Source organism: Rhyacophila brunnea, unplaced genomic scaffold (assembly GCF_057557595.1).
Source record: "Rhyacophila brunnea isolate RB1 unplaced genomic scaffold, BYU_Rbru_1.0 scaffold_7, whole genome shotgun sequence".
In the NCBI taxonomy this organism is placed as follows: domain Eukaryota; kingdom Metazoa; phylum Arthropoda; class Insecta; order Trichoptera; family Rhyacophilidae; genus Rhyacophila; species Rhyacophila brunnea.
Genome location: NW_028233339.1, coordinates 32,766,345 through 32,788,004, shown reverse-complemented (window position 1 = coordinate 32,788,004; position 21,660 = coordinate 32,766,345). Strand labels below are relative to the sequence as shown.

Genomic DNA, 21,660 nt, shown 5'->3' with positions numbered 1-21,660 from the left:
AATACAGAATAATGTAGGTTTTTGAGATGTGTCTATTCCTTAGACGAGTAGGTTTTAAGACGTGCCAAGTCATAGATAATATCAAGCACATTTCTTAGTACTTATTCCACAATTATTATAAAATTACTAGCTGACCAGGCAAACGTTGTTCTGCCATATAAATTATTTCTAGTGAATGTTTTGGTTGTTAAATAAAAAGTAACGAATGTATCGTAAGTGTGTGGGGATGGGATCTATGACAGAAAAAAGAATAGAGCACTGTAGACGATGACCGCCGATAAAAACAAAAAAACATCAACCATTCATTTTCTCAATTCAAAATGAGTAATGATGTTCATAATGAATGAATTACCTGTGACAGGATCTCGTTGTTTAATGTTTATGCAATATCCGTCTTGTCCCTTCCAGAAAATTAGCGGATATTGGAGAGCGTCGTATGAACGGTGTGTGTCAGCGATGAACTCCAGATTATTGTTTCTTCTTCGAATCACGATTTCTCGCGTCGATGTGCGGTCGCCAACCATGATTCCAGCAATGTCGTCAACAACAGTCGCATTGAATCGACGTACGTGCTCTCCAGCTAGTGTTTTATCAGGATTGATGACGATAGCGTGATTGTCACTTTGCGATTCGTGCATGTGTGCTTTGAAGAATTTCAATAATTCATTGTGCTCATTCAACAGGGCGTCCAGTTCGCCGACGATGCGCCTGGCATTAGGCGAATTGAGGCTATTGTAGCCGCAACGTGCATCCACATGATTGATGTCCTCACCGCCGCGCCCATGAAGTAGATTTGTAAAAATGTATGTGGTTCGTTTGGCATTAGCAGCAATGAGCCTACTTTGTGGTATAGTTGACCTTTGTTTTTGAACGTAGAATGGAATTGTTGACCATTTGCCGCAGTATTGTGAACTATTTCTGTTGCTCCGGACGAAGTCATTTGGAAGCATGAATTGAATGTGCGAATGGACTTCAGGAACAGGTTTGAATCTGGAACCGTGCCAATGAGCAAGCTGTTCAATGGTTCTGGTGGTATCTCAATTTCTGATAGTTGCACTTTTCCTGATGCGCAACACATCCCGGCTGACTCATGTTTGAATTTGAGCGCATGACAATGGGGACATTCTTTGTCCATAGCACCAATCAGCACTTTCGGATGAGCGGAATATTCAATATCTGGCTCGTACTCGAATGCGAGACGAAGGAACGAAGCGGATGTAAATGTTCGATGTACTTGTTTGGGTTGTCGGTCATTTGCTCTTCGTGTGTTAACTACGAACCGGCGCGCTTGGCTCCGTTCCAATTGTCGTTGTTGATTTCGTTCAGCTCGTGCCTCTTGTGATTGAAATGCACGCAATTGCACGGTTTTTTTTATCTTGTTGGATTTGTTCGTCTGTTCTTTCTACTCTACTATTTCGCATGTTTGTTGCTTTATTCGTTCGACGGCCCAAATGGCCCCCTTTGCGTCTTGCTGGCATTGTGCACTGTAATACACGCACATAAAAATAGATAAATTAAAATAAATCGTACAAAATTTTGCACGCACTGCGTTGTGATTTGCCGAATGAAATGTCAAAATGACGCGACGTTTCTCTTGAATTCTTCTCGGACGTAGTGCCATCTGTCATTCAACAACATAAATAATTTCGTTCTGTTTGAAATACGAACGACGGTTAAATTTGTTCATACAAAAATAATATAATCGCGATTAAAAAATGGTAGGAAAGTAAAAATTTGAGGTTATAGGTATTTTTTTATGCCAAATAATAAAAAAAATACAAAAAAAAAATTGTCAAAAAAATAAAAGAAAATTTTTCTGGATAGAGATACCCTAATCACCTAGCGGTATGAAATATACTTGTTGACTTATTCTCATACCTAACAAATATACATAAAAAAAAATCATAAAAATCGGTCGAGCCATTTCGGAGGAGTTCGACCACAAACATCGTGACACGAGATTTTTATATATATAGAGATAACTAAGCATTTTGTAGTGTTTGTTTTTATTGTTAATATCACTACCTACTTAATTGTTTAACATGACGATCTGAGCGTTTATTTTAAAATTAAATCAATAAATTAACTATAGTCTCAGTCTGATTGAGTATTATTATCACAGATCCATTTGTTATATTATTATTATATAATATTATAAAGGCTCTGGTGATCTTTATTGTGTATGATAAATAATTGGCCTCATTGCACGAAGATATTGTAATAAGTAATAAGCATACAGACTATGCTCTGAATAATTTTCTATTCCGGCTTTCATGAATTCATTCGGTAAAAAAAATGTACAAAAGACATAACTTTTAGCCATTATCTCCTGGAAATGTTTTCCATGGAAGTGAAATATGCTAGTCAGTGGTCGGTGTTACCAGTTTGCATCCCGTCTCTGACGCATTAATGTCAGCGTAGGGTTGTTACGGAATAAACCCAAAATATGGAGTTTTCCGTAATTTATTAGTTGAAATTAATTAAAAAATAGTGTTATTATTAATACTGTCGGTGGAGGGTACTTGTTGGAATTTGAATTTAAATTTTAATGGATTTAATTCGTTTCTTTGCGACCCGGGTTTCACCTTTCGGTCACAAAGAAAGACTCAAATGGATAGTACAAAACTGAAATCCATTAAAATTTCAAGGGAAAATAGAATTAAGTATTAACTTTAATGTTGTTCTTAATTCTGTCTGTCATGCATTAGGGGTAGATCTTTGTACTACTGATAGTTGGACTACGGGATCGAATACCGCAGGTGCGGTAAATTCACGTCTTTTATATTCAATTACTTTGTGTTTGTGAAGCAAGAGGGGCTTGAGCAAATAACACATAAACTATATTGTGTTCAAGATACTGTCTTACCATACGGGTCCCCATGATCATTCTTTACGTTACACTATTTAGGAATAAAAAGGAAAGAAAATATTTTACGCTGGTATTCGAAATGCGGTATTGACAAGGGCTGCTGAGGATATCGTGAACGGAATACAGAACCTTGTCTCGATACTGCAGGAACAGGACGTCGGTGAGAGATAGTCCTCGGTGTGCATGCCACCTATTAAGTATGCGCACACATTTTTTGTTAGGTATTTTTTGGGCAGTATGATCAGACATGATCGAATGACCAAATGAATGAGTTCACCGGAACCCCCTAATATCTGTCATAATGATATGATCACGTTCCTCAGTTATGAGGATGGCGACGAGGAAGACCTAGGAAGAAAAAATGTCAGATTTAATAATATTAGTTAAATTCTTTTGGATTTAAGGCAATATAGGTAGGTACATGTTATTTTGAACGCCACAACAGGCCACGAGGCCCAATGATGGTAGTGTAGTTAAACAGTAGTGTATTTAGTAATATAACTGAAACAATTACAAACACCTGGGCTTTGAGAAAATCACATAAATATATTGTGACTTCACCGGATCGAACCCGGAGCCCCCGGATGAAAGGCAAACGTATTAAGCACTGGACTACGAAGTTCTATTAACTAAAAAAGTTATTCTACTTCATGGAAAACGAATTTATAAATGGCTATTCAAAATTATTTGAATTTTGTGAACTTTTGTATTATTCGTTTTTCGAGACTCGAGACTTCGAGAGTTTATTTTATAATATAAAAACCCCAAATTTACCGAAAGGAGAAATTTAATTTTTCATTTATTTTATTGTGTCATACTGTCATGGTGTAAATGCATTGTAATATTAATTTAATTGAATAAAACGCAAATTTTTATCGTACTTATTCCACTTTTATTAATTAATATCTGGATGGGTATCGTCCGCCTCAGAAGGACAGGGAAACTGGAATAAGTACCATAAAAATTCGCGTTTTATTAAATTAAATTAATAATCTAAGTATTATTTAAAAATTATTAAGATATGATTGTATTCGTCTTGATTTTATTTGGTGATCACTGATTACGTCAATAACAATTTTCTGACGTTAGACACTGATTAGGGACAATCCCGTGTATACGGGACATCAGATAACAGTGACAGCCCTATCGCAGGGTGAAATCCCCTTTCACTTTTCGGTAGCGGGGAGTCATTTGCGCAAGTCACAGTGCTTCCATTCAAGTCCCTGTGGGGTCGTAAACCTGTCCAATTAACCTGAACTTTCTCGGTTTGCTCTCTCCCACGTGCATCAGCCGCATCGCAACATGGCAGGACGCTCTCTGCGATACGCCCCCCTTCCTTGCGCCATGGCAGTGGTATCTAACATTTATTAGACAATTGTTTCGAATTGTTTTTGACAATAAAGGACGCTATCAACGATGATTGATAACAAGGTTTGCCATGCATCTGAAGTCAGACCAAATCATCGGAACATGGTAACAATCCCATTTTCTACATAAGAACTTTGTTGAGATTCAATACGTGTACCCCCAAATTCCAATGCACTAGTTTTTAAAGAAAACAATATATTATCGAGCTTTTACGATGACCGTGCCACAATTTCAGTGGGTGCCACTAATTGTGAATATCATGAAATGGACAGATGCAGATTATAATATATAGTATTTTCAGTATAATAAACACACCCGTGAGTTAATGGGTTAGAATTAGACGATATTATTTTATAATATATTTTAGTAGGTATAATATATATAATTAGACACGTCGTTTCAAGCCGACCCAGTGTCAGATCTTGTTTTAAAAATATCGATAACTTACTGATATATTTAAAGTATCTTGTATCTACTATCTAGTTTTGGATAAGTCTAAGGCCTTCCGCTCACGAGAATACTCAAAAAAGACGAGACTGAAACTAAAATTCCAGCCAGTATCTAGCGGCTAGCCAATATATTTCAATGGCGTCTCGCTCACGGCAAGACCGGAATCTCTCAGTTTCAAAACGTTCGCTACTAAAACTGAAGAGATGCGACATGCTAGTCTTCCAGTTTCCAGTCCACCATAAAACAGTGGTGTCAATATCAGTAGATTCGATGAAAAATCATATTTTCTTACCATATTGGTAGCACTGAACAAGCAATAACAAGTCAATAGGTACCTACGTCAAAAGTTAAAGATGGGCGAACCGATTTTTAATTTCAAATTTGTGGAAGAGGTGGTATAATAACCTGCATGTATAATTACAGGCTGCCAGAGTAATCCCGTTTATAATGTATTATAATATTTTACATACATATATAATATTATAATATTTTACATAAATATATTATAATATTTTATTTATACTTTCACAGTTTGGGATTGTGAGATTATTATTTAAAGTGGGTTTCAGTAGCGCCGCGTGCGAAGTATCAGTCATTGGCCAGTTTATGAGTTCCATCAGCGACCAGTTCGTCGGATTTTAGTTTCTCCATGAGCGAAAAGCTTAAAGCTTCATCGGTCATTTTTGTGGAAATTATGATGCTTCTTCACAGGTATCATACGACTTTATAACTGAGGAGATGAATAAAAAACCGATACCTACTTTGTACATATAGTGGAACAGCGCCAAAATTTAAAAACTCTTTAACAACATTGGGGGAGGACCTGAACAACGGATCCTCAATAAGAGGAAAAGACGTAATGTGACAACAGGTCGCAGTCAAAGCTTCCGCAAAATTTATAAAAATCCTTACTACGTCTATTACACAATGAAGTTAACTGTATAATAGATTTACAGAGAAAAGATTAAAAAAACATATCTACTGTTGAAATAAAAAAGTGATATAGGTACCTATAGAATAAGTGATTTTTTTTTGATTTTTAGTTTTCTGTCCCACATTATCACATTATTTATTATTTATTATATATTATTTAAAACATTATTATATATTATTTAAAAAAAAATCACTGTGAATTCATTATTTCACCTCAACTGAAAAGATAGTAATGGTCACTTGTATGGTTTATACCTCTCAACAGACGATTTTACATAGTTTGGTTTAGTCAGGTGGTATTTTGACCATTACTACCGATCTCCAAAAAAACATTTTTTTCATGATTATCTATTTGTTTAATAGAATGTAAGTATTTAATTAAGAATTAGCCTCTGTTTCAATGTCGTTGGTAGGTACATATTGTATGTAAACTAACGAGGTCGGCACATACCTAGTTGCCCTATTGATCCAACGGTGCATTGAATCTTCGAATTTTTTCTTTGCGAAAACATTGAATCCATATTTTACAATATTAAAAAATGTTTTCATGTTAATATTCTGCATTGCAATTAATATGTTTTCGCCGATTCTTATTTAGCCCGCCGGCCGGAGATTGAGCGTTGCATAATATAAATAACAAAATTAAATTTGATGTGGAGATCGCGTGATTCATTCTCGTAACTTCCAAAACAGAATATATGGATTTGTATTACGTTATGATGAGTTTCCTTAATGATCACTAATCGGTTTCATCTCTAAAATGTGTTTAAGGCGAAGCCAGCGCTGCGAGTTAACCTTAATACAGACAGACCTACATAAATACATTATCTCGTGACCAAACTATACAATCGTTTTTAAACTTTGCCAAAACATTAATGATCGTGCACAAGCATATGGTTGAAACTTGAATCTCAACTCAACTGCAAATGAAATATAGTTTGGAAAGCCCACATTATACAAATCTGTGCACTTTAATCAAAATACCACGCGTCGCTACTTCCGATAAAACAGTATTATTTTCTCCTCAAATATGGCCACACTTGTATGTTGATCAATGCTTCCACGTCGGAATACAAGAAAAACATGGTCATTTGCATAAAAAAATACATTTCTAATGTTTTATGCAATGTTCATTTGTTTATCGACGGATGTGTGATGGACTAGGCTTAATGGCGTCGTGAAGCGAAAAAATGTTGTGGGTATTTGGATATTTTAAATATTTTTTATACAAATGTTGGCGGACAGATCTGATGTACAAGTAGGTGTGTATTAGGGTTTTACATAATATATACAACTATCACGTGGCGATAGTCCGGATTTCGGGGAATATTCTATGACATGCGTACAGTATAAATTATATTACACCACATTTTATATAGTATCAATTTCAATCAACATAATTTCGTAAGTATGTAAATTTTCTCGCCGTTCGACGTTTATACAACGCCATTATAAAATTTTCCGTGTAATATTTTATCCGACAATGTCAATTTTATTTTAGCATCATGTTGTCGATTAATGTCTCTGAAATAATTTGCACCAAGTAATTGTGTTTGAATGTTAGCTGCATTATGTGTAAATTAATGTGGATGCAACGATCACGTCATCTTTGTTTGGTTTTAAAATGGACTGCATGAGTCAGATAATCTTGTCTAGTTATGGTCCGTTATTTCATTATTATGAAGAAAAAAACTCGACTTTGTTTCGCTAACCATTTAGAAATATTGTAAATGTCAAAATTTCATGCGCTTTTTTCTTAGGTACGTCGGTGTTAATTCAATTCACTGCCGTTTGATTGTTTAACATAAATTAAAATAATTTACCGCTATTTATAAATTTATATCACCTTGAAAATTTAAATTATTTTATCGGTTATCTTACATTCGTATGTTATGTTATAAGTTATAATATAACCCAATCACTATTGTTGGATTCGTCTACCTGCTAAATATAACAATACCTACATATTATATTTCACTAAAACGACATATTTTCAATTACTTATGCTTGATTCTCAAATAATAATGAAACACATTCTTATAAGTATCTAATTATTTACTTATTTAATAAACTGTTTTTATTGGACGAACAATTCATAAATCATAATATTTGAGAATGCTAGAGAACTATTATTAGTAGAATACCTTGATTAAAACCACAAGAGCAGTATTAATTATAGCTAATTTCGTCGTAAAGTTTTATAAGGTTTTAAAGGTTTATAATTATTCGGTCAAATTTGTTTGTAAAATTATCTACAGTAATATTCTGTAGGTATACAGGTTGGTCCAACTGAGTGAAAATTTCGTAACCTTTTTGTTTTTAAATATTTAAATTTTTTGCAAGCTTTAAAATATATATATTTTTTAAATTTAGATGGCTGCGTTCTATTCATCTGAACGGTCTATTTTTATTACCTCAACGAAAACACCATCATCCATAGTCCGGATTATAGATCGATTGAAAACGCGATAAATTTGAGGTGTTATAATTATATATGATTACTGATTTGATATTCTTCTAAAAGAAAAAGCAACACAACAATTTGTTTTGTGAAAATCACACAGGCCATTATATCAAAGGATATGCGTTTGATAAAAAATGCGGTTTTACAAGAATTATAGACAAACAATGAAATACCGCATGTCCGCACACATCAGTCACCATTCATACAATTTGACATATTTACATTGTCACTTCACTTACAACGTTTTCCTGTGATGTCGATAATTTCGAAATCTTCATTATTACAATCGTTAATGTATATTTTATAACGTTTTTCTTAGCTCGTATTCTTATTTATCCTTTGGTTCTTTGTCCGGTACAAATCAAATCTTGATTTGGACTTGTATGATTGACAAGCAATTGATTTTTAACTAACTTCCCGACTAGCTAGACATTTGACACTTTTAGAATATATCAGAACACGATGCCAATGCATTTTTTTAATACTTTTAGCCATCTTTAAGTAGAATTGAATTCATTTTCTGTTAATTCTGTTTTGTATGAAAAGTTATTTCGACCCCATTATTGGTTGTTAGGGGTCTAAGGTCCTAGCAACAAAATTATCAACTATAACGTGCGTTAGTTACTATGGAAATCAATACGACATGTCAAGTACAAATTTTTTGATCGTTTAAGCTAGTCAAGTCAAGTTTATATGGTTAAACAGAATTTTAAAACGTTGTATATAAAAAGTTCTTTTTATCTTGTAATTATTTAATTATTAATTTTATAATTTACTTTCTTTCTGAGGGTTTCTAGACACTTTTTGAATTATGAGAAAATTTTGACCTTTTTTCTGTCATCTAATCTAGCTTATAATATTTTCTTATCTTATTTGGCATATTTTTAGTTGGCAATACTGCTTGACCTACATAATGTAATTTTATCCTTACTCAAAATAAAATTAATTGATGATTCACATGTTGGTTAATTCGACTAATTTAGTATAATATCCCCAATTAGCGGCTCTCGTGGTGCAGTGGGTAAGGCGCTGGCCTTCCACCCGAGAGTTCTGGGTTCGATTCCCGGTCATGACAAAAACATTTATGTGTTTTTCTCAAAGCCTGGGTGTTTGTGATTGTTCAAAATTACTAACAACCACCTTGTACGAAAAAGCAAGGACATGGTTATTAATAATTCAATATCCCCAATTAGTCAACTTATAGTTAGGTATTAATTATTAAACGGATTTTCAGAGAATGACCGCGTTGTACCTATGTGGAAAAATTTAGTCTAATTTTTATTAATAATATTTTTTTTTACAAAATTGGTGTTACTTTCAATAATATTATCATAATATAAAAACAAATGTTTCATGATTATTTTTTTTTTGCATAAAACGAAACTGACTACAATGTTCTGCTTTTATACTTTTCCCTAGGAATTGATTGCCAGCATTATCTGAATTCTGTATCCAGATGATAAGAAATACCCATTAATGATTTCAAAAACAAAATATTAGTTCCACCCAGAAGTCAAATCAAAACGAATATGTACCTACCTATTGCATGATACCACTCTCTTAGGAAGATTATGATATTTATTGTGACTAACTTTCCGTACAAATTACTTTTAAAATCAATGTGTTTTCCAAATGTGGTACGTTTACTTCCTGAGTTATGCGAAAGATTTCGAAAAAAATCGATAGGAAATTCAGAATGAGATAAAAAAAAGACATCGAATCTGTTTATGAAGAGACATTTTTATTTTTAATTGGAAAAGTAGAGTAGGTGCGACAGTAAATCTTATCTCCCTAAAGGGGTACTAGCATATTGCAGGTTTAGAAACACTGCTTTATACTATTGTAGCTTCATTTATGTATCGGTATCATTGTTTTAAATAGTTCAATTAACGTATGATATACAATATAATATTATAGATGACGTGGTTTTTCCAATAATGCAGATCGAAGTTTATGACAATCAGGCAATCTTAATTTAATGCAACAGATGTACGGTCACAATGGCGATTTACATATTTCGATTACTGTTTTCATGAGATGATAATTAAATTCTTAACTTAATAAATTCATAGGAAAATGCAGTTGAATCAAAGTGTCAAGCCCTCCACTGAGTGTTTGAGTGAAAGTCATAAATTTTATAAAGTCAGTAATAGTGTAAGTTTATATTAAAAAAAAACCTCTCGATCCTTGTGACTACAAATGAAGGGCTACATGTGATAGATCGGTGATGGTGAACCTATGGCACGCGAGATGATTTTGCTTGGCAGGCAGATTTTATATTGAAGAGAGAGAAAAAATATAATTTATATAAAAATATTATTTTTTACAAAAGAGTTTTATAAATAAATACAAATAACCTAATATTAAAAAATAATGACGATATAGTCATGCTTATTTTCTTCGGTTTTAAATAATATTTTTACCAATAATATATACCAATCGATGCGCCAATGGAAACGACGAAATTCGTGCATAGATGACAGATCGCATTATATAAAAAAAGCAGGCAGATACTGTTCAAGCATAAGCCATACATTTAATTTAAATCGCATGGGTCGGTACCTAGGTTTTATGCAACACAGATAATTTTATAACACAGACCTTATCAGGCGGCGGGGGCAGCCGCATCGCTAACCTCTGATTTTAATCGATTTACAATCATTTTACAATGCTTGAGACCACTGCAGTGAGAGAATGCCTCAACTGATTATATCAATTCTGGCGTAAATTTGTGTCTAAAGAACCAAACTAAGTATTACAGTTATACTCAAGAACTCAATTATAGTTTTTGAGCTTTTTTAATAGAATTCTTATAACTATTTTTTCCCTATGAAAAACTGTTTGGCACGTCAAACAGTCAAAAAATAATATTTAGGAAATTTTGGCACGGCATATCTACGTTAAAAGGTTCGCCAACCCTGTAATAGATTGTACATATTATTACAGTCATATTATGTGCAAATTTTCAGACTCGCAAATGAAGTTGTTTTTTCCCATGATATTAACATTGTTTTTGAAAAGCTCCTATCTCAGCGTTTCAAAACTACTTCGAAGAAGATATACAAGTTCACATGAATTCAAGAGCCAATCAGACCCCAATCTATAGCTAACATTACGTTGGCAGAGGAAAATAGTCTAATTGAGCTCTCTTCCTGACGATACAAAGGAAAACATGTCGATTTCGATTTTCAATGGTAACTGTAATAAATATCGCTTAAAACTCAATGCCGAACGAGAACTAACGAGAGTAACTTGTGTCTGGATGGTTTTCACGAATTCAGAAATTGTATGGTGCACTGCGGACCCACCCATCTCAATAATTCTCATTTTTTAGAGTGCTATGAAAAATCTTTATTTATCAAGGGAGCTGTGAAACGAAAAAGCTTGAAAACGACTGCTGTATAATGGCACACTAATATAATGGATTTTCTTCCGTTTTCAGCATCGGGGCAGTCTGCTACCTTCCAGTCTCTCCACTTTATGCGAGGAGTAGTGTCCAGGGTTTTGGCTGTACTCCGTACCAAGCAGGACAACTCCCTCCTGGCAATGATGCCGGCACCGCAGATGTATCCACGATCTGCCATCGCTACCAGTCGGAATGGCCGCCGAACCATGGAGGACCGACATGTCGTTATCGATGACTTCTCTAGACTCTTCGATATACCGGTGCGTAGGATTTGTTGTAACTACTTGTTACCACTCTTAAAAACTGCTCGACATATAATTATCGACAACCTTGTTTTTATTTTAGTATGGTGTCAATATAATTATAATTTTACAGAAAAGGTCAATTAACAAGTCAACTCAACAGGTATCTGTCAAAATAATGTTATCTCCTTCTGAGAATTCCTATGGTGAAATTATATCATCATAGTGGATATTAGTGTTTTAATTTTGTCCATTTAGTCTTTCAGTGAAATTTTGTTTATGAAAAGAACAAATATCATTTTTGAATAGTTTTTTTTACCTGTATGGTCATTTTATTCATTTTCGAGTCATCATGAATCATGCAATGAAAAGGACATACGTGATGTTTAAAAGATTTTTATCCAGTATCCATCATTTTATGTGTTTTTAAGTGGTTAAACCGTTTGCATGTTTATAAACAAACATCATATTTTAAATAGGTTTTTTTCACAAGCGCTGAGGAAATATATGCTTTCAAAGTGGGCCATAATCCATCCTAAAAGTTTGGGAAACTCTAGATAACATGTTCATGATGAAGTTTTGGCACTATTCTGACACAAATGTATTAACTCGTTAACTGCTGACCACTTAATGACCACATTTAATTATAATGTTAATTGCTACGCGCTAGGGTGCGGTTTGCGCATTGAACGACTTAATAGAGTAATATCAGATGACATTTCATAGGGTGATGATATTCACACCCTGGGATACATTATCAAAAAAAAATCCACTTCTTGAAGTATGTTCGTGAAGCATCTAATAATCAAATGAATCACAGATACAGTAGATTCCTGATTATCCGGGCTAATGGTGGGGAGAGGCGGCACGGATAAATGAAAAACACGGATAACCTGAACTACAGTTTTTTCTTTTTAAAATACTAGGTACATAATATCATGTATACATTTCTGAAACAGACAATTATTTTAACATATTGTTTAATAATCATTATTTATATAGAAAATCTGTGATTTTGGTTTTTTTGCAGGAATCTCACATATTATTTATTAGCTTTGACTTTATTTACCCGCTATAACACTTTTTCATTATGTTGAGAAAATCAACAAAAACTTTTTGAACTAAAAAGGTTTTTGAATGTTACAGTAGTGTTATAGCGGGATTTGATAGACACATTGATTTTGTTTCATAAATGACAGTTAATCGTTGCAGCTTTTGAAAGAGTCGATAAAATTTTCATACAGAGATTTTAATAATGAATCCAACGATATATATATCTTAATTATTTCAAAAAAGTGTTATAGCGGGTTTTGAAACTCAGCGACACATATAGAGTTTAAATTGTAAAGTATCAAAAAAAATGTCTCAAATTGCAAGCTTCGTATTTTTCCGCTAGGTGCCTCTGGGAAGTAGAGGATTTGCCTTAAAGGTGTAACATTAGGTGTTAAAAATTTTGCAACCGTTACGGCGTTGTCCGTTTTCAATATGCTTTCATTTGGATGAGAAGAAGCATTATCTAATAAGTGCACTGCTTTCTGTGGCAACCCCTTAATTTTCAACTCACAAAAAACCAACTTCATGTTTACAAAAGCGAGCGATTTAAAAAAAAAATTAAATTCATGCTCGGATAATCGGGAGTTTACTGTAAATAGTTGTTATTCCATTTAAATAAGTGATGACATTTTTCTTATTGTGATTTCAGGGTTCTGAACCAAGCAGTTTTTATGCCATCTATGATGGACATTGTGGGTCGTTAGCGGCTTCATTTGCAGCTGTCCACCTTCACTTCCACTTCGTCAACAGTCCTCACTTCCTAACAAACCCAAAAGCAGCCCTACGGGAGGCATTCATACAAACTGATAAAGAATTCGGTGATAAAAAGTCTGCTGGTGTAAGTTTCTATAATTATATAAAACATTAATTTGTAGTTTCGTCAAAAAAAAAAAAAAAATTAGTACTGGTATGTATATTAGAATGATAGTTTAGTGCCAGAAGCTGATTATGTCAATCTTTTGATGTCAGTCAACTGCTGGCTGTAGGCGTCATTGTTCCTTTTATCTCAATTGGTTTCTGTCCCATGCTATAGTTATTACTGCCTAGTAAACTGTATTCACCATTCTATGAGTCAATTTAATCTATAATCTTAATTTTATATTGAAGCTCACTTAGGTATATCTATTTATAATGACATTAACATTGTTCTGAATTTATATCAAGTGATAATTGGAATTAGTAGAATTTATAATAAGTGATATAGTATATAAGTCCAGGATTTTAATTAGTCAGTTCCTGTTTATAATATATCTATAGACAATAAATATAAATGTTTATCACTGAATATAAATAATTTTGTTTATTTTTCAGGGAACTACAGCAGCAGTTTGTTATTTGAAAGGAAATAACTTATTGGTTGGCTGGGTAGGTGACACACAGGCACTTCTCGTCGGAGATGGCTCATTAATTCAACTTGTTAACCCTCATAGACCTTCCAGACAGGTTAATTAACATGCCATTACTATATTATTTCGATAGTCCATCTATCATTCCCATACTAATAATATTACAGGGCTCTGCTATTTGAAATTCAAAACCGCTCCCACAAACAAAAATATATTTTTAGCCCAGTTTCAGACCATTTTAAAAACGATCTTGTAACTGTTTCCAACAGATGGCACTGCATTCCTAGAAACTTGATTATACTATAAACAACAATCTAAGCTAAGAATATAAATTTGTTTGAATCACAATAATTATGATGAATAGGAAATCTATCCCTAGACCAGCGATGGTGAACCTTTTTATGCTTACCTGCCAAAAACTTGACAAACATTTTTGTTTAGTATAGGTAAACTACCATAAGTCCAAACAGCAGTATTAATTGAGAACATCAGGTGTATTAATATTCTTTTTATTAATTTTCAATCCAATATGCATATTAACCGCCTTACAAACTGCTTACTTAACGAATTCTTTACGAGGAATAGATATCAGCTACTTGCTCCACCTATTAGGTCTATGCTATGAGAATTTTCAAACATATTATTGTCAATTTACGGAAATGTTTATTTTATCGATTTAATTAATATACTTACCGTCGAAAATTCATTTTAATACGATGTATGTACATTTACAAGTAGATGGCATAACTACTTGAAAACATTTACAAGTAGATGGCATAACTACTTGAAAACATTAACTGATGGAAGACCATTTAAATAAAGATGTTTGTTGATAACAATAAAATTATAATGACAGCCATCGGGACAACTCTGTCAACAAAGCAGAATTGCGAATGTGATGACTAAAGGCCGGATCTTTCAAGTTTTTAACCGTCAACCCATTAAAAAACACATTAAAATGGTGGACGAATCCAATATCCTAAGGAGACTTTTGCCCAAATGATTCTTAGTATGGATTTCTACAATTTGTCAGTTGTTTTTTCTGGCAGCTCAGGTGCGATGGTAATTATTGTAATTAAGATAATCGTCTTGCCAATATTATAACGCGACTTGCGGCTACGACAAACGAATTCAAATTCGCAAAATGCAATTAAAAAGATCGCATTACAAAATTGATGGTTTGTTTTATTGCAGGCAGTAATGGTAAACCATTTTTATAAAATGCGTGTAGAATATGTTTTTTCATAATTAAATATCGAATAGCTTTTGCGTACCTACCACTAATATAAATACAAATATTGGAAGATTTTGTCCGCTGACCCGTTTTATGTTCTAAATGTATCATATTGATACCTATTAGTATTACAAGCAACAATACCGTACCTACATATCGATAAAAAAGTCACATACCTACTTGTTTATTTCTTTAGATATTTAAGTATTTTGAGGATGCTCTGCCCAAACTGGTCTATTTGATTATAAACTATTGACATTGAAGAATTTCATCAAATCGATCGTAAGAAATTTCATCTTCAAAATACCAGTGGCGTACATCTGAAGATGCGAGACATCCCTGAAAATATTCGTTTGAACCTACTATTATAATATTATGTATTGCGTAAGCCGTAATTGCATTCTTCTAAAGGTTTTGCAATATAATATTGCTTCAGATTTTCACTTAGTCATTGTATTACGTTAATATTTATTGTTGTTTAATTTAATAAAACGCATTTTTTTGTAGTACTTATTCCACTTTTAATCAATAAATTAGGACCAGTTTCGTTCGCATCAGAGGGACATTTTCAACTGAACAAGGGAAGATTCAGTTGAAAATGTCCCTCTGAGGCGGACGAAACCGGTCCTAATTTATAGATTAAAAGTGGAATAAGTACTACAAAAAAAATGGAGCCATTGTCGAAAACTGCCCAATCAAGACTCGTAACTGGACAAAATCTGACATTCGAATGAAATTTTCAAAATGGCGTCCTATGGTAGTTCGTAGTTCCATTTTTGGCCATTCTACAGGTAAGTTTGTAGGTGTGTAACGTTAAAAAAAAGTCCCGCCGTCCCATGTAATACTTCAGATTTTCACTTAGTGATTGTATTACGTTAATATTTATTGTTGTTTAATTAAAAAAACGCATTTTTTTGTAGTACTTATTCCACTTTTAATCAATAAATTAGGACCGGTTTCGTTCGCATCAGAGGGACATTTTCAACCGAACAAGGGAAGATTCAGTTGAAAATGTCCCTCTGAGGCGGATGAAACCGGTCCTAATTTATTGATTAAAAGTGGAATAAGTACTACAAAAAAAATGGAGCCATTGTCGAAAACTACCCAATCAAGACTAGTAACTGGACAAAATCTGACATTCGAATGAAATTTTCAAAATGGCGTCCTATGGTAATTCGTAGTTCCATTTTTGGCCATTCTACAGGTAAGTTTGTAGGTGTGTAACATTAAAAAAAGTCCCGCCGTCCCATTTAATACATTGTACGCTAAAGGCGCGCCGATTAGGTGGCCATTCGACATAATTAGCATTATATTTAAATGTTGTTATTAAAAAGAAATTATCTGATATATGATTATATTATGTATTTGATTTAAATACTTACATATTATAAAGTGTAAAGAACTATTCATCACATAAAACGACTGGTACCTAGATACATATTTCATTAAAACACTTTATAATATGTACTTTCGTACTTTTTCCACATTTATTCCATAATGTTGATATTCAACCGATTTTATCCTAATGGACATTTTCAATTGAATAACAGTACAAAATATAGGTAGGTGCATATTATTGCATAAAAAGTCAATTAAGTATAGAGGACGTGGGAGTCGATTGTTTACTTGAACTAACTTGTTGGTGATATTTGTCCTTATTTATTAAATGACTGGTTTATATACATTAAGAAATAGCGTAACTTCAAAACTGTGAAAAATTTGCTGTGTTTAAAATTCACCTGCCGTAGGTGTATGTATCAAAAAAGGTTCCCGACCAATGACAAAAACTTGAAGACGATTTTATTGCTTTTGTCGCATGATACGTACAAGAAACCCACAACTTAAAAATGAATTATTTTCCATACGATAGTATGTATCATCATCAGCTGTAGTATATACCAATATTGCATATAAATTTATGTTTACATTTTAGATATAATAGTGCAACCATCTATAATACCGTGGATTTACAAGAATAAAATTACAAAGCGGCAGGTTTACATAGGTCGTAAGTGCATTTGCTAGTCACGCAGCCTTCGCTATCGAGGCTTGATAATTATATATTATATACTTACACAATATTATATATGTGACATATTATAATATTTAGGAATATTATATTTCATCCATTGTTGTTATTTTTAAGTTAATAAGTCAAAAGAATAATATCAACTAAGATTTAGTAACAATAAACAAAAATGCAAAATGTACAAAGTGTTTAAAAGTACCTTATACACCTTCTAGAGGAAAGTGGTATAATGGTCCCTATATCTAACGGGTACGAGAAGCAAAAATATTAATCAATAAATTCTAATTGATTTATGTTTTGTACTAGGTATTCTATTAGTCATTATTTACGACCCGGCTTATGCCTTCTGGCTTATGGCCTTCTGGCTTCTTCGTGCACTATGCGCACTCACCGATCGTAAATGCACATTGACATAATAAAAGATTGTTAAAACCTTCTTACCTATTAGTAAAGGATCAAGTAAAAAACAAATTTTGATTATCTGAAGTGTTTGTGAAAAACCCGTAATGAATATATTACATACTATTAATACATTCAATAGGTAAGCCCGTTAAATCGTCATTTCCCGTAAACAATGGAACCAGCTAATGTGAAATATCACAAAATATACCTACTCACTAAATAAAAACAAAGAAACAATTTTAAGCTATAATCCATAATCGTTAAAACTGAAGTGATCTCGGATTTTAAGAAAATACGTAGATCAGTTAACAAACGCGCAGGTTAAGTTTTTTTTGTTTTTTCTACCATATTACTATAACATCAAATTATAGTTTCATGTGTGAACTCCCAGATTGGATAAATCAATGAACTATTAGAACCAAGGTCAACTTGTTAAGGCAAATGGTAGGCACTGCAACTGTGTTATACCTATTTATATCTAATATTTTCTTGATAAAATAATTTATTATCAATGGTATTAGGTACTATAATATATACACAATGTATCAATGTCGACTAATTATGATTGTATCATTTTGATAACTTCCGAAATAAATAATTATATCGGGTTTATATATTTCATTGAAATAATACTATGATATATAATTTATAGTATTAGGGAGTAGCAATTAACAGAAAACGCATGTACTCACATATTTTGCATGATGAATATAAAGTTTTTGAAAATGGCCTATAAAATGTCAAAAAAAACATTACAACATCAGTACCTATATATTAAAATTGAATATCTCAATATGTCCAACCACTTGCTTGAAACACAAAAGTACGATTTGAAGTATCTTTCGTACGAAACTTTTTCTAAAGGGTTTCATTAACCACATAGGTCCGATATTCCCCATTTTACCCATCCATAAATCCATATAATATAATAATATGTTTTCATATTATATATTTTCGTAGTATCAACATAATATACGAAATCATTCAGATTTGGTACGATTTTAATAATACACTAGCTGTCAGGTCCTTCTTATTATGGGAGCAAGTGTGATTTGTTATTTGATAGTGAAAATAAAAGTAGTTTAGTAGAAATTTTAAACTTTGATTACAATAATAGGTATGTATATAAAAAGTGGAATATTATTAAATATTATAGATATTACTATTAACAACTAATTTTTCCACTCTATACGTAAGCGCTTCATTAATTTCTCTAAATAGTATAGTATATCTACCTACTAATAGCAGCGTTTCTATATAATTAAGTATCGATAAAGTCTCTTGCACATATTATCAATATCATTTATTTCATATTTCATTGTACCTACTACATCGTACAACTTATTTTTCTGAAAAACATAGGTTCCATAAATTATTAACGCATTTTTTAATTAAAAAATGTTGTAATATTCGAGTCCGTCCCAAAAAAAAAAGGACTCCAGATATCCGGTGTCTAGTGATGACAAATATCTGCATTGGCATTCTACAATTTTTCGTTGATTGTTTTATTATTTTAAGAATTAAAAAAGTGGTGAACTACAAATTTTCTTGCACTGAAAGTGGCAATAAATTGCTGCAAATCGATATTATTGTTTTATTAACTACTACATACAAATGCCCATTTCTATATGACTTGTATGACCAAAATATTAATTATTACCCATACATTAACTATTATAACGAATATAGCGTACCACACCTATGGCGAACCTTTTTATGCTTATGCGCCATAATATTCATAAAAATGAGTGGTGTGGCGTGTCAATGGCTAATATTGGGGGTAAATGATAAATCAAGAACTGCATTATCTGCCTATTACTAGTATTAATTCATTGTTATAAATTTACGGATATATACATTTTATATACATTTTTTATTTCAGCCCTACCGTCTCCATAAAGTGAAAATAAAATTATTAAAACAATTTTAAATTCATTTGTTCTTATGCAATAATTTGACACATATTGGTGAAATCTCAATTAAATGCGATGTTTGTTCTTATACAAGCAGAAGATTTGACGAGATAAACACACATATTTATTAGAAAAACCACAACAAATACGATATTGCTGATATTTCTTTTATTAGAAACTTAACAACTTAAAAATGCTTCAGTGAAAATCTATTTAAATGTGAATGTCATACATTTACAATTAGAACCTATGACCACCCAAAAACATTTACTGGTGATAAACCATTTAAACCAAATGCTTTTTCATATTATTACAATGACGACCACCCGGCCGACTTAAGCGAAATATTGGAAGTGTGATGAAGAATAGTCAATATTTTCTTTTATAAAATGCAAATTTATTTTATAAAATTGATTTCATCTAAGATTCTTTTGCGTACCAGTAAAATTACCGCGTGTACCATAGGTTCGCCACCTCCTATCAAATAAATGGCAGACCGCTTCAATTATTGTATAGCCAAATACACCGAACTGTAATTTTTTCAAATATTTACATTAACAAACACCAACAATACATAAATATGTCATACGTGTATTACCAAACATCAATAATCAAAAATAAAGATTGCGGCTATAAGGCTATAAACGATGTGACCATATTTCAGTATGCCAACTTACAAAATTTTAATTTCCTTGACCAGTTCACACTAAAAACGTTCTATATATCGAAGCTGTAGTCGAAGCTCTATGACTATGCCATAACATAATTAAGTGGTGAATTATAATACTGATGAAATTAATTCTTTTTCTATTTTAGGATGAAAATGATCGCATAACTTCATTAGGCGGATGCTGTATGAAATACAAAGGATTGTGGAGAGTGAGCGGGGTGCTTGCTGTGTCTCGTGCCATTGGTGAGTAGTTATGAACTAATATTTCACAACATTGTGACTTCTAGATGTAGCTGGGTGTCACATTGGTTAGATGATAATATGCCATTTTCGATTTGCTGAAAATAGCCACAATACTTTAATCTTTTTTGTTTTGTCTTAGATTTTAGATAATAGCAATATTGCATTCTGCAGAAAACTTTTACGCCACTTGAGTCGTTTTTTGCAACCCGGGTTTCGCCTTTCGGCATCTTCTGGCGCTGTGTACACTCACCAAAGGCAAACACTCACTGAGAAAGAACACTGTTAACTCTAACTTATATAATAAAGTAGGTAAAAACTTATCACCTACCTATTAAGTCAAGGATCCAATAAAAAATTATATAACCAACAAATTATGAATAGTTGAAGTGTTTGTAAAAAACCCCATACCTTATCAATAATCAAACCTGATAGATCATTAGTACTTATAAACAATAAAAATACTACACTCAAGAGGTGTAAAATCGTCCAAGCGCTACTGTCATTTCTTGCAAAATATAATTAACACAATATACAGGCGGACCTCGACTTACGAACGTTCGACTTTCGCACAATTCGCTATTTCGCTCATTTAAAAAAAAAAAGGTTTTTTGAAAACGTCGCGCTGTGGGCCGTTGGGTTAAGATATCCCCTTCTCGCTCGCTCACAAGCAAGTGCATTTCTTGCGTCACTTGCATCCTGCTCGCACCCGTCACTTTGCTTGTGAGCTAGCTAGGATAGGTTTAGTCTTGCGCAGGAGCGCGTGCGGGCGTGTCATGTTGTGCGTTTTGCTAATTTTATTCATTTGAAATATTTCACCCTAAAAATTTATAAACATGAGTGAGAAACGGAAAAACTGCAGTGTTGATACGAACCAAAAGAAATCAAGGACTCATAAACTTCTCACGATCGAGGCAAAGATGGAAATTATTAGACGTTCTGATAGCGGCGAATCTTTTGCTTTAATCGGACGTTCGTATGATACTAACAGGTCTATGATATGTTAAATTTTGAAAAATAAAAATAAAATTAAGGAATACG

General features: G+C 32.8%; 1 protein-coding gene across 1 annotated transcript in view; it reads left to right on the top strand.

The window, feature by feature from the left end:
* Positions 1-21,660, top strand: part of LOC147064730 (uncharacterized) — a 418,531-nt gene that overhangs the window by 43,402 nt on the left and 353,469 nt on the right. The window contains exons 3-6 of the mRNA XM_085958013.1: positions 11,527-11,750; positions 13,435-13,623; positions 14,097-14,228; positions 20,526-20,622. Of these exons, the coding sequence (XP_085814139.1) occupies positions 11,527-11,750; positions 13,435-13,623; positions 14,097-14,228; positions 20,526-20,622 (642 nt within the window). The remainder of the gene's footprint in view (positions 1-11,526; positions 11,751-13,434; positions 13,624-14,096; positions 14,229-20,525; positions 20,623-21,660) is intronic.